We start from the raw sequence: 15969 nt of genomic DNA on the forward strand, positions 1-15969 counted from the left end.
GTGATGGCAAAGCTGTTGAAGGACCCCAACACTGAGAAAGGGACTATAGGGATCTAAGTCTCAGTTGCCTTGAGAAGTTTCTAATAGCAATGATTTAGGATTTAGAAACTTGGAAATGATCACAGGGAGCCCTGCAGGGAATGTGCAAAGTGACTCACAGAACAGAAGGCAGAGACACTGAGCAGCACAACACTGGGTCATAGAAGGTCCAGTCCCACAGAGGACCTATGAGGACTGGAAGGACCACCCAGGCAACATTGAGCTGGAGCTTCTGTGCATCCACTCCCAGAAACTGGGTGAGCTCTGCTCCTGGACCCTTAAATCCTCCTACCCAGAGGTTGCTCTTCATCCAGCGAAAGTCCTCAGGCGGGGAGGTCCAGGGGCTTGCTTTTAAATCTTGATAGATGTCCTACCCTCACCGCCCCCCCAAATCAGAGTAGCACAGGAACTTAAAAGGGAGAAAGAAAAAGACACGAGGCCATTATGTATATAGCATTTTTACTGAAGATGCAGGTCCATGTCCACATGAGACAGCAAGTCAGAGAGCAATAATGTCCAAAGGGGGAATGTGAGAGTAGAGGGAGGCTAGAGAATATTCAAACTTGCTGACATTGGTCAGAAACTGAGCAGGTAGTGGGGGAGGGGAGTGTCCCATTGCTCCATCCTGTGGGGCTGAGAGATGGAGGCCCTGGAGGACACTGGTTGAAGAACAGAGATGAGGTCAGATCTCAGCAGCAAGAACCACTAGAGCAGACTGGGAGCATCAGGTGGTGTGGAGACAAACAGGGGGGCAGCAGCTGGAAGCCCAGCACGTGAGGGGCAGCTCTGGGATGTGCAGCAGGGCCTCTGGCAGCTTCTGGTTCCCCAGCAGGAGGGCCTGCAGGAGCTGACATGTAGCTCCTGGGGTGGCTGGGACAAGGGGGGCAGCAGCCCAGACTGTCAGCACATAGGGTGCATCAACAGGAGCCACAGTAGTTGGGTGGGCAGCAGGTGGTCCTACAGCAGATGGGGCGGCAGCAGCAGGGGTGGCAGCAAGGGTGGCAGCAGGAGCCACAGCCACTGGAACCTCCACAGCCACTGGAGCCACCACAGCAGGGGCTGCAGCAGCTGGAGCCACAGCAGCTGGGGCGGCAGCAGGTGGTCCTAATGCAGATGGGGCGGCAGCAACAGGAGCCACAGCCACTGGAGCCACAGCCACTGGAACCACCACAGCAGGACCCACAGCAGCTGGGGCGGCAGCAGGTGGTCCTAATGCAGATGGGGCGGCAGCAGCAGGAGCCACAGCCACTGGAGCCCCCACCACAGCAGGGGCTGCAGCAGCTGGAGCCACAGCAGCTGGGGCGGCAGCAGGTGGTCCTGCAGCAGGTGGTCTGGCAGCACCTGGGCTGGCAGCAGCCACAGCCCTGGCCAGAGCAGCAGGAGCCACAACAGGAGTTGCACATGGTGTCAGAGACTGGAGGTTCTGGGGGTGTTTCCAGGAAGGTGGGTTTCAAAGGTTTGGAGGTCTCTCTGACCCATGACCCCTTTTATACCCTGCCCAGAGGTTGGTGTTGTCACATGCAAGTCTTTTCCTGTCATTGTTTGTATTTGTAAATGGCAATTATCAAATTAGGCCTGTTTAGTTTTGTTTAAATATTCAGGTTGATTGGGAAACATGATTTCCCTTCCCTGCTGTGTTAGGTGTCATTGGTCAGGTCTTCCTGAGTCATCTCTCAGGGGTCTTTTTAGCTATCCTTCCTCACAGAGAAGGTGTCATGTGACATTGTCCCTCTGTCTGGTGGGCTTCAGAGGCAGTGTGGGCAGTAAGTCATGTCTGCCCTTGGTAAAGATCAACTTCTGTGTTCCTTATTTCTTTCTGGGAACACAAAGGTCAACACTGTATTTTCATCTCATGGCTCTTTCATCATGCATCTGGTGGGCAAAGAAGGTTTGAAAGTGCAACAGAGACCTTTAGCTTTGAAAAACCAGCCTCTACCTCAGAGCAAAGCCTGTCCAAGGAAGGGACATCACCTTTGTCCTTGGAAAGACCCACAGAGCACTCCTAGGCACATTCCCACCCTGCTAAGTTGTTTATCTACAAATGACAGGAGAGATCTGCTGCACCAGGTGTCCCTGACTCAGTCAGGCTAGGTGGTGATCCTTAGCAGCCCCCTAGCAGCCACCAATCAGCATGAGACAGGGAAATACCTGGGATGCCAGATGACCCTCCCAGTAGTTAATGGTGTTGGGAAACCATGTAGTTCAGCATGAACACCCCTCTTGGCTGAAACCAATCAGTTCAAATGAATCCCCCTCTTGTACTAACCAAACACCCTTACCCAACTTGTTCCCGCCAGTGAATGTGCTAATCATGTTTTAGAGTTGTTATTTGATTTTCCCGCGGTGTGTGATGATTTGCTAGGAGATGCTATGATGTATGTGGGGGTCCCTGCCTTCTCCAAAGAATGTATAAAACTGCTGCAAACCCTGGGCTCAGGGCCTCTCAGTGTCACAAGTTGCTGTGTGTGCGAGCGGAGGACCGAGCTAGCTCGCAATAAACTCCTCTTTGCTGCTTACATCGATCTTGGGTCTCTGGTGGTCTTTTGGGGGTCCCGAATTGGAGCATAACAGCTTGAGAGCAGGAAGGCCATTAGCACACTTCCCCATTCCCCACTGTAGCATTCCCTCTGCTGTGGAGCTCTTCATGGGAGACACAGACCTTTAGTGAGTGCAAACACACATAGTGAACCTTGGAGGTCAGAGAGACCTCCAACCCTTTGAAACCCACCTCAATTTATCCTTGTAGGATTTATCCTTGTAGGATTTCCCTAGCAAATTTTGCCAGCATGGATGTTAGGGGTCCTATGAGGTGATGTGGCTGCAGAGATCAGCATCACCAGGACGTTCAGATTCCTCCACACTCCACCTGCTTGAGAATTGTTTCCTTCTTCTCTGGCTTCCTGTCTTTGTGGTTGGGTCAGGCCATATTGACTCATGTCTTGGGTTTCCTGAACACCCTTGTCCATCCACATATGATGCTTGAGGGAAACTGCCCCTTATACCACTCATAACCTGCCACCTTGGTGTACCCTGGTGTCACTGAACTCTCTAGATAAACTGCACTCTCTTTTGTTTTTATTGAGGTCATTGGTCAGATTTTAATGATTAGGTCTTATTGTTGAACAAACACACACAGAAAGAATTCAGAAAAGGAAACAGGTGTCTCCAGGATACCAGATGACATATATTCCTAGGGAAATGAAGTCAAAGCTGAAAGAAGATAGAACTGTCATTGCTAATGGCCAGGTGACTGTTGTTCTTAGCAATGAGGAATACTATTACCTATCAGTTGTTTCTGTGTGTGTCAGAAAGTTGTTCACAGAGACTAGGCGTATCTCTGTGATGGCATTCTGATGTGTCTTCAATATATCTCAATTCAATCCTTTAAAGAATAAGCCCCTGGACCTATTTTCGTCATGTTAGCTTGAGTGACAAACACCTATGTTTACTGGGTCTTATTTTTAAGGCATATGTTGGTAAAACTGGAGAATATGACATAGGTAAATAAACATAATTTCTGATCATGGAGATATTTCACTGGATTTCTTGCACAAGAAAGACAAAAGTGCACAAAAAAAAGAAATGAAAGTTTGGCTTTTTGATTCCTAGAAGAAATAATTTAGTAGAAATTTAGGAGCTATGACAGTACTCTTTTGCACAGCTATAAAAGTGTTCCAAACTGCCAATGGCTGGCTCCTGCCCAGAACAATTTTGATTAAATTGCTCTGTGGAAGGGTCTGGACATCACAAGTTTTTCATGTTCCTCAGTTTATCCTTGTAGGAAGCAAAGTTGAGACCCTCCTCATTAAATTTTCCCCATGACAAGCATTGGTGTCAATTTTAGTTAAGCACAGAAGTCACTGAAATCAATAAGTTTTAATTGATGGCTTCTAAGAAACAGAGTTACTGATGCTGATATTGGAACACTAAAGTTTGAGCAATGGGGACTTAAAAATTGCATATTCCTCTTTAGTGTTTTAGATCATTTTTATGCCAAAGCAAGAGACTCACATGGATGAGCGTGGACCACTAGGGCACCAAGCACAAAGGAAAGTCACTATAGACAGCACCCTGCACTGTGAAGAAGGAAACTCAACACAGGAGCGACATCACTCTGTGCACTCCTTGCTGAACTCTACCTGGGGTCTGGTGAAACTTAATGGTTAAATACTGTCTGGATCATATTCAGAGATTACTGATGGTCTACAAGAAGTTCACTTCTTTTCTGAGAAGGAGTCAAAAGCAGAGTGTAATGTTTTCCCTCTAAACAGTTTCGTTTTTATTTCAAATGCCACAGTATAAAATAATCCAGATAATTTAACACTGAAGAAATTTGAATGAGGTAGACACAATTGACATTTGCAAGCTCCATCCAGGAATTAGGTTATGTCTGTGAGCAGTCTGGACACCTCATGCTAGTATATCCATTAGAGAATGGCATACAAAACCAAATTTGTTTTCAGGCATCACTTACATGGTATTAATGCAAAAGAGGTTTCAAATTTATACATCCTAGGTATTGTTTCCAGAGTTACTATGTACTGTGATCACTTGAATCACAGTGTGTTAGTAAGAACATCACAATGTGTCACATATGTAGTGATTGTGTTAAAAGCCTTTCACCAGTGTGACCAAAATACATGACAAGAATAACTTAATGGGGGCTGGGGATGTGGCTCAAGCGGTGGCGCGCTCGCCTGGCATGCGTGCGGCCCGGGTTCGATCCTCAGCACCACATACCAACAAAGATGTTGTGTCCGCCGAGAACTAAAAAATAAATATTAAAAATTCTCTCTCTCTCTCTCTCTCTCTCTCTCTCTCTCTCTCTCTCTCTTCTCTCACTCTCTCTTTATAAAAAAAAAAAAAGAATAACTTAATGAGGAAAGATTTATGTTGGTTTTATGATACCAGATGTTCAGTACATGTTGAGCAGACGCCGTAGCTTGGACTTTGTGGGCCCAAGATATGCAGAACACATGGCAGAAGTGCATGGTGAACGTGCCTTACTTTGCTGTGTTACTTGCAGCCAGGAAGGAAGAGATGTAAGGAGCTACAGGGAAGAGGCACCTTCTGTGCCACCCCCTCTGAACCATCTCCCCCAGCCATGCTCTAGCTGCCTACAGTTATCACTCAGTCATTTGAAACTAGGATGGACTCCTTTGGTTTCAGTCCTCACGATCTGATTATTTCACCTGTGAACAATTCTACCTCAACACAGGAGCTTTAGGGAGACACCTTGTCAGTTGATATTCAATCATAACCATGCTCTAAATGGAAACCCCTACAATAATCATGTAGATTAATGGGAAAATTAATGTACTTTTCATTCAATTTTGATGCTTAATAATGAATATCCAGTTGCTTTCGAATATCTAAGAATGTGTATTAATCAGTATTACCATGTTTTACATGAAGTGGTACATGTAATCAGAGCAATATTTTAAGTAATAAAAATGTCCACCTAGCATTGATTGATTATTTGTCCTGACATATCTTAATTCATTTCTTATCTAAAATTGTTCTTTTAATTTTTGTAGGAATATTTCAGTTCCACCGACTTCTTAAGAACACTTTTTTCTTGGTCCCAAAGGCAATGCCTGCTATGTCATACGCTGAGTAGGCTGAGGAAATAGGATCAAAGTGTGAGGTCAGCCTGAACACGATACTGAGACTCTATATCAAAATAAAAATATATGCATACAAACTATATAAATATACATATCTTGTACACAAATATATATATATATATATATATATATATATCTTGTACACTTTTTATGTATATATGCATATATAGATAGATAGAGATAGAGATATATAGATATGTATATGGTCATAAATAATTACCAGGCTAATATTTACATGCCCACAACTCCACTCTAAGAAGAGGAATTTGGCATCATCATGACTCTTGCTTGTCTTTTCTTGATGTCATCTCCCTCGCTAACCCAAGGAGAATCATTGTACTGATTTTGAAAATATCTCATCATTGTTTTTCTGTGTACTTTGTCCACCTATGTATATATTTCTAAACTATACACTTTAGTATACAGGCTTTTGCATTTTATATAAATAGAATCACAGTATACGTCTTTTATATTTCTATTGCATGGCTCAATACTCTGCAGTAGCTGGGATGAGCAGCCGACAGGTGGCCCCACCTTTTTCTACATCTTGGATGTTCATAGTTACTGTGCCTCACATAGGAATAGTGCCTCTCATACTTATGGTCAAGGATGGCCTCCAAGAGTGACTAAATTTGTCGATGCTATTGACTTTGAAAGGCTGATGTCTCCTGGAAGCAATTAAGCCATGGAAGCATGCCTTCCAATGGAATTGGGAGAAACCAGCCCTTTCTGTGTTTTTCTAGGTGGTGATGGGGGCAGTTTGCGCTATGACAAGCTTCTTGCCTTTGCCACACAGCAACCGCAGCAAAGACCCATACAAGCTATATAAATGTGAATATAAAGCTGCCTTTTGTAAGTGCATTGCCTCAGTTATTTCATTTCATTAATGTAAAGGGAGTAATAAAGTAGTTTATGTAATTGCCTCGCATTTGAGAATTTCCTTCTAACCAATAGTGTCGCGTCCCATGATTAAACACTCAGGGACACTCCAGGTGCACTGGGCTGCATGAAATAATCACACAGAGACAGAGGAATACCTTTCTCTTTGGGTTCTGTAATGGCTCCTCTGACCTTACGGGTCCCTGGAAAGAGAGAGAGGAGCACATCCTGAACCCTCTTATTGGGGAGAAGCCATTCAAATGAGGTCAGGTTTCAGGGGGTTGAGTCTAGCTTCTGCTGCCAGCAGATTGACTGACATTTAGGGAGGCCATGCCCATCTCATGAGCTGTGTGGGGATCATGGCAGAGCAAGCAAAAGACCAGAGCGAGGCCGACCCAAAATGGGGGACAATGTGGGTTCAGTCCACCCTGTGTGCTCAATGTTCATCGTCCACACACACAGCCCATGTGCCTTGCCACATCTCCAAATTCTCATCGCTCAAGGCTCGGTTCCTATGTGGCAGCTCTCAACACAAAGACTGAGATTTTCCTGTAGGTGACAAACCTTATTTTATAAGCTGTACTTCTGTCACTAGCTGAGATGAATTTAGCTGCAGTGTGACAGGGATGCATTAGGGGAAGAGCTAGGAAAACCCCCAGCCAAAGCCAACAAGCACTGAGGCCCATCACTCAGAGCCAGGGCTGGAGGACATCAAAGATGAGGGCTGTCCACCTGGTATTGTCCCCTGTCCCTAAGGTCCAGTAATAGAGTGATATATCCAGTGTTATCTTCAGGACCCTGTGAAGAGATTGGTAGGAAATAACCATTTGTTAAAAAGATTTTTTAGTATAATACAGGGTCAAGCTAAGATTGACCGGACAAGATAGAGGCCTTCCATGTTTGAAAGGTTGTGTTAGGACAGGAAGACTGAGAATGGGAGGAGAGGGGTCCTAGTTTTGGTTGCCTTGAAAATATCCAGATAGAAATGATTTAGGACTTAGAATTTTGGAAAATGATCACACGGAGCACTGCAGGGAATTTGGAAAGTGATTCTGGGCAGAAAGAAGGCTGGAGACAGTGAGCAGCACAGCACTGGGGTCATAGGAGGTCCACTCCCACAGAGGACCTAGGGAGGACTGGAAGGACCACCCAGGCGACATTGAGCTGGAGGTTCTCTGCACCAACTCCTGGACCCTTAAACCTTCTTGCCCAGAGGTCGCTCTCCATTCACACAAAGCCCTCAGGCAGGGAGGTCCAGGGGCTTGCTTTCCAAACCATCTTCAGATATTAGATGACAAATGCTCACAGAGTGGAATAGGGTCATCTGACATGGTCTGTTACAGTTTTTAAATCTTGATAGATGTCTTGCCCCCTCCCCCCCAAAACCATATATATATAAAGTCAGAGTAGAACAGCAATTCAAAAGGGAAAAAGAAAGAGACATGAGGCCATTATGTGTTTTGCCAGTAAAATAAATTTTTATTGAAGATGCAGGTCTATGTCCACATGAGACAGCAAGTCAGAGAGCAATAATGTCCAAAGGGGGAATGTGAGAGTAGAGGGAGGCTAGAGAATATTCAAACTTGCTGACATTGGTCAGAGACTGAGCAGGTAGTGGGGGAGGGGAGTGTCCCATTGCTCCATCCTGTGGGGCTGACAGATGGAGGCCCTGGAGGACACTGGTTGAAGAACAGAGATGAGGTCAGATCTCAGCAGCAGGAACCACTAGAGCAGACTGGGAGCATCAGGTGGTGTGGAGACAAACAGGGGGGCAGCAGCTGGAAGCCCAGCAGGTGAGGGCAGCTCTGGGATGTGCAGCAAGGGTTCTGGCAGCTTCTGGTTCCCCAGCAGGAGGGTCTGCAGGAGCTGACATGTAGCTCCTGGGGTGGCTGGGAGCAAGGGGGCCGGCAGCCCAGACTGTCAGCACATAGGGCGCATCAACAGGAGCCACAGTAGTTGGGGGGGCAGCAGGTGGTCCTACAGCAGATGGGGCGGCAGCAGCAAGGGTGGCAGCAGGAGCCACAGCCACTGGAACCTCCACAGCCACTGGAGCCACCACAGCAGGGGCTGCAGCAGCTGGAGCCACAGCAGCTAGGGCGGCAACAGGTGGTCCTAATGCAGATGGGGCGGCAGCAACAGGAGCCACAGCCACTGGAGCCACAGCCACTGGAACCACCACAGCAGGACCCACAGCAGCTGGGGCAGCAGCAGGTGGTCCTAATGCAGATGGGGCGGCAGCAACAGGAGCCACAGCCACTGGAGCCCCCACCACAGCAGGGCCTGCAGCAGCTGGAGCCACAGCAGCTATGGCGGCAGCAGGTGGTCCTGCAGCAGGTGGTCTGGCAGCACCTGGGCTGGCAGCAGCCACAGCCCTGGCCAGAGCAGCAGGAGCCACAACAGGAGTTGCACATGGTGTCAGAGACTGGAGGTTCTGGGGGTGTTTCCAGGAAGGTGGGTTTCAAAGGTTTGGAGGTCTCTCTGACCCATGTCCCCTTTTATACCCTGCCCAGAGGCTGGTGTTGTCACATGCAAGTCTTTTCCTGTCATTGTTTGTATTTGTAAATAGGCAATTATCAAATTAGGCCTGTTTAATTTAGTTTAAATATTCAGGTTGATTGGAAAACATGATTTCCCTTCCCTGCTGTGTTAGGTGTCATTGGTTAGGTCTTCCTGAGTCATCTCTCAGGGGTCTTTTTAGCTCTCCTTCCTCACAGAGAGGGTGTCATGTGACATTGTCCCTCTGTCTGGTGGGCTTCAGAGGCAGTGTGGGCAGTAAGTCATGTCTGCCCTTGGTAAAGATCCACTTCTGTGTCCCTTATTTCTTTCTGGGGACACAAAGGTAAACACTGTATTTTCATCTCCTGGCTCCTTCATTATGCATGTGTTGGGCAAAGAAGGTTTGAGTGTGCAACAGAGACCCTTGTCTTGGAAGCAGGAAGGGCATTAGCACACTTCCCTGTTCCCCACTGAAGCATTCCCTCTGCTGTGGAGCTCCTCACGGGAGACACAGACCTTTAGTGAATGCAAACACACAGTGAAACTTGGATGATTTGATTTCCCTAGCAACATATTGCCAGCATGGGTTTTAGTGAGTCCTATGAGGAGATGTGGCTGCAGAGATCAGCATCACAAGAGGTTCAGATCCCTCCACACTCCACCTGCTTGAGAATTGTTTCCTTCTGCTTCTGGCTTCCTGTCTTTGTGGTTGGGTCAGGCCATATTGACTCATGTCTTGTGTTTCCTGAACACCCTTGTCCATCCACATATGATGCTTGAGGAAACCTGTCCCTTATACCACTCATAACCTGCCACCTTGGTGTACACTGGTGTCACTGAATTCAGGAGATTAACTGTTCTCTCACTTCTAATAATTGAGGTCCTGTATTGGATTTTGGTGATTTGGTGTAATCTTCAATCCAACAACAACATAAAAGATATCATAAAAGGAAAACAGATATATCTTCATTAATGGGTATCAGCTGACACATCCTAGTGAGGATGAGGTCAAAGCTTAAAGGGGGCAAAAGTGTCATTGCTAATGACCCCGTGACTGCTGTTCTTAACAATGAGGAATGCCGTTACCCATCAGTTGGTCCTCTGAGTTTCAAGAAGTTTCAAGTGCACAGTATAGAGGGTATCTCTGTGATGGCAATGTGGAGTATCTTCATTAGATCTTAATTCAATTCTTTACAGAATAAGGTCTTTACATATTTTCGTTATGTTAAGTTGGGTGGCTAACACCTTTTTTACTTCGTTTTATTATGAAGGCATGTATTGGTAAAACTGGAGAATATGACGTAGGTAAATAAATATACTTTCTGAGCATGGACATAGTTCATTGGATTTCTTGCACAAGAAAGACAAAGTGCACAAAGAAGAAATGGTAGTTTGGCTTTTTGATTTCTAGAAGAAATAATTTAGTAGAAATTCAGGAGCACAGCTATAAAAGCCAGAGTGTGTTACCATCATGGACCAGTGAATATGAGAGCCCCGGCACCAGTGGATCTCCAGTAGGCTACTACTGCAGTGACCTGGGAGTGTTCCAAACTGCCAATGGCTGGCTCCTGCCCAGAACGATTTTGATTAAATTGCTCTTGGGAAGGGTCTTGGCATCACAAGTTTTTCATGCTCCTCAGTTTATCAGGAGCTGAGACCCTCCTCATTAAATTGTCCACATTCCATGCATTGTTGTCAATTTCTGTTAAGCACAGAAGTCACCAAAATTAAAAACAAAACTCCATCAATGGCATCTAAATAACAAGCAAATGGATCCTGTAGTGGGAAAACTGAAGTGTGAGCAATGGGGACTTGAAAATTGAAAATTCCTTCTTTGTGTTTTAGATCATTCTCATTCCAAACCAACAGACTCACATGGATGAGTGTGGGCCATTAGGGCACAAAGCACAAAGGGAGATCACTGTAGGCAGCGCCCTGCACTGTGAAGAAGGAAACTCAACACAGGACAGATTTCATTCTATGCACTTTTTATAAATTCATCCTGTTGCTGGTGTAATTCAATGGATAATTCCTATCTGGATCATATTCAGAGATTACTGGTGGTCTAGAAAAAAATTCACTTCTCTATGACATGGAGTCATAAACATTATGAGTGTAATATTTCCATTCTATACACTTTTTTTTTTTACAAGGGCCACAAGAAAAAATCATCCAGATAACTAAACACCAACTAAATTTGAATGAGGCGGAAACAATCTATGTATTCTGGACACATCATGCCAGTATATCCTTTAGAGAATGGCATGCAAACCAGAATTTTCTCTTCAGCTATCACTATATGGGGTTAATGCCCAACAGTTTTCAAAACATACCTCCTATGTATTGTGTCCATATTTACCATGTACTCATTATTTGAATGGCAGTGTGTTAGTAATAACATCCTAATTGCTTTACTAAGCCTTTCACCAGTGTGACCAAAATACATAACAAGAATAGCTTTAATGGAGGAAAGATTTATTTTGGCTCATGACACCAGAGGGTCAGTCCATGTTGAGCAGATGGCATAGGTTGAAATTTTGGGACCCATGATAAGGCAGAGCACCATGGCAGAAGGGCATTATAAAGATTATGAAGATGCCTTACTCTGCTTCATTAATTGCAGCCAGGAATCATGAGATAGAAGGGGCCTCAGGGAGAGGCACCTTCCAGGCCAACCCCCAATTACCCACCTCCTCCAGCCATGCTCCAGCTGCCTGCAGTTACCACTCAGTCATTTCAAACTAGGATGGAATCCTAAAAATCAATTATTTCACCTCTAAACCGTTCTCCCTAGACACAAGTGCTTTAGGGAGACCCCTTACCTTTTTATATTCAATCCGTAACCATGCTGTAAATGGAGACACAATAACCATGTAGGTTGATAGGAGAGTTAAGGCCCTTTTCATTCAACTCTGTTACATTTCAGTGACAATCAAATTGCTTTCAAATATTTAAGCATATATATGAATCAGAATTACCAGATTTGATATGAAGCGGTGCATGTAATCAGAACAGTCTTTAAAGTAATGACAATGTCCACCTAGCATTGATTGGCTATTTGTCCTTGAACTATCTCCAATCATTTCTTATCTACAATTGTATTATAATTTTTGAATGAATATTTCCGTTCACCTAACTTCTTAAGAACTCTGTTTTATTGGGCCCAAGGACATATGCCTGCAATGCCACACACTGAGAAGGCCAAGGTAAGGTGATCACAAATGTGAGGTCAGCCTGGGCAGGTAGGTGAGACCCTATATCAAAATTAAAGTAAGGAAAGGTTAAGGTTTAGCTCAGTGGTAAAGCACTCCTGGATAACACACTTAGCACCAGAGAAAACAATAACCAAATGATAAAATTTTCAACAGTTTTTATTATGGAAAACACATTTATTGTTAAAAGTTTACTACATATGTGTGTATGAGTATATATATTTTAATATATTATAAAATTTTGTATTATAAAATTTTGTACATATATATATATATATATATATATATATATATATATAATAAAAAATTACCAGGCAAGTATCTACATGCCCAAATCTCAAGTTCAGGAAGAGAAAGTTGGCATCTCCATGACTCTTGTATGTCTTTTCTTGATCTCATCTCCCTTCCTCCAAGATGAAGAATCATCATCCTGATTTTTAAAGTAGTCTCATCAATGTTTTTCATTGTACTTTATCCATCTACATATACATTTCTAAACTTCTAACTTGAGTTATACATGCCTTTGCATTTTATACAAATATAATCCCAGTGTACATCTGTTATATTTCTATTCTTTGGCTCCATGCTCCAGACTAGCTGGGGATAGTTAGTCTATAGCTATCCCCAGATACCCCACTTCCTATTACCTGGTGTTCATAGTTACTGTGCCTTGAACATGCATAGTGACTCTCATGCTTATAATTAATGATGGCCTTCCAGACTGACCGAATTGGGAGATGCTGTTGACCTTGAAAAGGTGAGGTTTCCTGGGAATCCATTAGGCCATTAGAAGCCATCCATCCAAGGAAATTAGGGACCTCAGCCCTTTCTGGCTATTTCTTTCTATGTGGTGATGAGGACAGTTTGCTCTATGACAAGCTTCTTACCTTTGCCACTAAGCATCCTCAGCAAACACCTTGGTCGTGACTAGAACCTCCAGGATGGTGAAAAATATAAACATGTTTTCTGTAAGCGCATTGTCTCAGCTGTTCAAATCGATCAATATGAATGGAATATTAAAGTAGGTCATGTAATAGCTTGGCCTTTGACAACTTCCTTTTACCTGATAGCACATGGCAACCTTCAGCACTTAAATTACAAAGACTCAAACTTTCTGTAGGTGACCAATATTCTTTTACAGGCTCTCTTTCTGTCACTAGCTTAGATGAGTCCGTCTGCAGTGGGACGATGGTGCATTAGGGAAAGAGCTGAGAACAACCTCCATTCAACTGCCAAAGAGCCCCAAGGTCCATGACTCAGAGCCAAGGATGAAGGCCATTAACGATGAGAGTTGCCAACGGGGTATTCTTCCCTGTGCTTCGGGTCCACTGATATAGTGATATAGTCAGTTACATATTAAGGGAAACTACAAAAAAAATTGGTAAGAAATAACAATACATTGAGAAGATTTCTCAGTTCCATAGTAAGATTCAGATTGACCCTGACAATATGGAGACCATCCATAGAGTTTGAAAAGCTGTTGAAGGATGCCAACGCTGAGAATGGGGAGTAGAGGCATCCTAGATTCTGTTCCCTTAAAAATATCCTAAATAGAAAGTGCTTAGGACTTAGGGAAATGATCACAGGGAGCACTGTAGGGAATTTGGAAAGTGGTTCAGGGCAGAACAGAAGGCAGGAGACAGTGAGCAGCACAGCACTGGGTCATAGGAGGTCCAGTCCCACAGAGGACCTAGGGAGGACTGGAAGGACTCACCAGGTGACACTGAGCTGGAGCATCTGTGCACCAACTCCCAGTTACTGGGTGAGCTCTGCTCCTGGACCCTTAAACACTCCTACCCAGAGGTTGCTCTTCATCCAGAGAAAGTCCTCAGACAGGGAGGTCCAGGGGCTTGCTTTCCAAACCCATTATCTGGCACTACCATGACAAATGCTTACAGAGCAGAGGAAGAGCATCTCAGGTGGAATGTTATGGTTTTTAAATCTTGATAGATGTTCTACCAAAAAAAAAAAAAATGCAGAGTGAAACAGCAACTCAAAAGGGAAAAAGAAAGAGACAAGAGGCCATTATGGGTGTTGCCAGTAAAATTCATTTTTATTGAAGATGCAGGTCTATGTCCACATGAGACAGCAAGTCAGAGAACAATTGTATCCAAAGGGGGAATGTGAGAGTAGAGGGAGGCTACAGAAAATTCAAACTTGTTGACATTGGTCAGAGACAGAGCAAGCCTGTAGGGAGGGGAGTGTCCTGTTGTTGCATCCTGTGGGGGCTGAGAGATGGAGGCCCTGGAGGACACTGGTTAAAGAAGAGAGATGAGGTCAGATCTCAGCAGAGGAACCACTAGAGCAGACTGGGAGCATCAGGTGGTCTGGAGACAAACAGGGGGGCAGCAGCTGGAAACCCAGCAGGTGAGGGGCAGCTCTGGGATGTGCAACAGGGGTTCTGGCAGCTTCTGGGGCTGCAGCAGGGGGCCTGCAGGAGCTGGACATTGGCTCCAGGATGGCTAAGAGCAAGGGGGGCAGCAGCTCAGACTGTCAGCACATAGGGCCCATCAACAGGAGCCACAGTAGTTGGGGGGGCAGCAGGTGGTCCTACAGCAGATGGGGCGGCAGCAGCAGGGGTGGCAGCAAGTGGAGCCACAGCAGCTGGGGCGGCAGCAGGTGGTCCTAATGCAGATGGGGCGGCAGCAGCAGGAGCCACAGCCACTGGAACCTCCACAGCCACTAGAACCACCACAGCAGGACCCACAGCAGCTAGGGTGGCAGCAGGTGGTCCTAATGCAGATGGGGCGGCAGCAGCAGGAGCCACAGCCACTGGAGCTCCCACCACAGCAGGGGCTGCAGCAGCTGGAGCCACAGCAGCTGGGGCGGCAGCAGGTGGTCCTACAGCAGGTGGTCCTACAGCAGATGGGCTGGCAGCAGCAAGAGCCACAGCCACTGGAGCCACCACAGCCACTGGAACCACCACAGCAGGGGCTGCAGCAGCTGGGGCGGCAGCAGGTGGATCTGCAGCAGGTGGTCTGGCAGCACCTGGGCTGGCAGCAGCCATAGCCCTGGCCAGAGCAGCAGGAGCCACAACAGGAGTTGCACATGGTGTCAGAGACTGGAGGTTCTGGGAGTGTTTCCAGGAAGGTGGGTTTGGAAGGTTTGGAGGTCTCTCTGACCCATGTCCCCTTTTATACCCTGCCCAGAGTCTGGTGTTGTCACATGCAACAGTCTTTTCCTGTCATTGTTTGCATTTGTAAATGGCAATTATCAAATTATGCCTGTTTAATTTAGTTTAAATATTCAGGTTGATTGGAAAACATGATTTCCCTTCCCTACTGTGTTAGGTGTCATTGGTTAGGTCTTCCTGAGTCATCTCTCAAGGGTCTTTTTAGCTCTCCTTCCTCACAGAGAGGGTGTCATGTGACATTGTCCCTCTGTCTGGTGGGCTTCAGAGGCAGTGTGGGCAGTAAGTCATGTCTGCCCTTGGTAAAGATCCACTTCTGTGTCCCTTATTTCTTTCTGGGGACCCACAAGTAAAAAGCTGTATTTTCATCTCCTGGCTCCTTCATTATGCATATGGTGAGCAAAGAAAGTTTGAAAATGCAACAGAGACCCTTGGCTGAGAACAGAAAGGGCATTAGCACACTTCTTCATTCCCCACTGAAGCATTCCCTCTGCTGTGGAGCTCCTAACGGGAGACACAGACCTTTAGTGAGTGCAAACACACATATTGAACCTTGGATGATTTGATTCAGCTACATATTGCCAGC

General features: G+C 45.5%; 1 protein-coding gene across 1 annotated transcript; it reads right to left on the bottom strand.

The window, feature by feature from the left end:
• Positions 1 to 763: 763 nt before the first annotated feature.
• On the bottom strand, positions 764 to 15303 carry LOC144256205 (uncharacterized). The gene is made up of 6 exons (XM_077801278.1): positions 15048 to 15303; positions 14784 to 14876; positions 8733 to 8910; positions 8613 to 8657; positions 1301 to 1386; positions 764 to 1248 (listed from the first exon to the last, which is right to left on the bottom strand). Exons 1-6 carry the CDS (start codon positions 15301 to 15303, stop codon positions 764 to 766), a joined length of 1143 nt encoding a protein of 380 aa, XP_077657404.1.
• Between the last annotated feature and the right edge of the window lie 666 nt (positions 15304 to 15969).

Source organism: Urocitellus parryii, chromosome 7 (genome assembly GCF_045843805.1).
Source record: "Urocitellus parryii isolate mUroPar1 chromosome 7, mUroPar1.hap1, whole genome shotgun sequence".
Taxonomy (NCBI): Eukaryota; Metazoa; Chordata; class Mammalia; order Rodentia; family Sciuridae; genus Urocitellus; species Urocitellus parryii.

Excerpts from the sequence above, each read along its gene's own strand:
- LOC144256205 (XM_077801278.1), bottom strand. The coding sequence starts at position 15,303 with ATGTGCAACTCCTGTTGTGGCTCCTGCTGCTCTGGCCAGGGCTATGGC. Across the intron at positions 8,911-14,783 it reads GACCACCTGCTGCCCCCCCA|GCTGCTGCCAGCCCAGGTGC; the intron begins ACTACTGTGGCT and ends GCCAGGGCTGTG. Across the intron at positions 1,387-8,612 it reads TGTGGCTCCAGCTGCTGCAG|GCCCAGGTGCTGCCAGACCA; the intron begins CCCCTGCTGTGG and ends TGGCTGCTGCCA.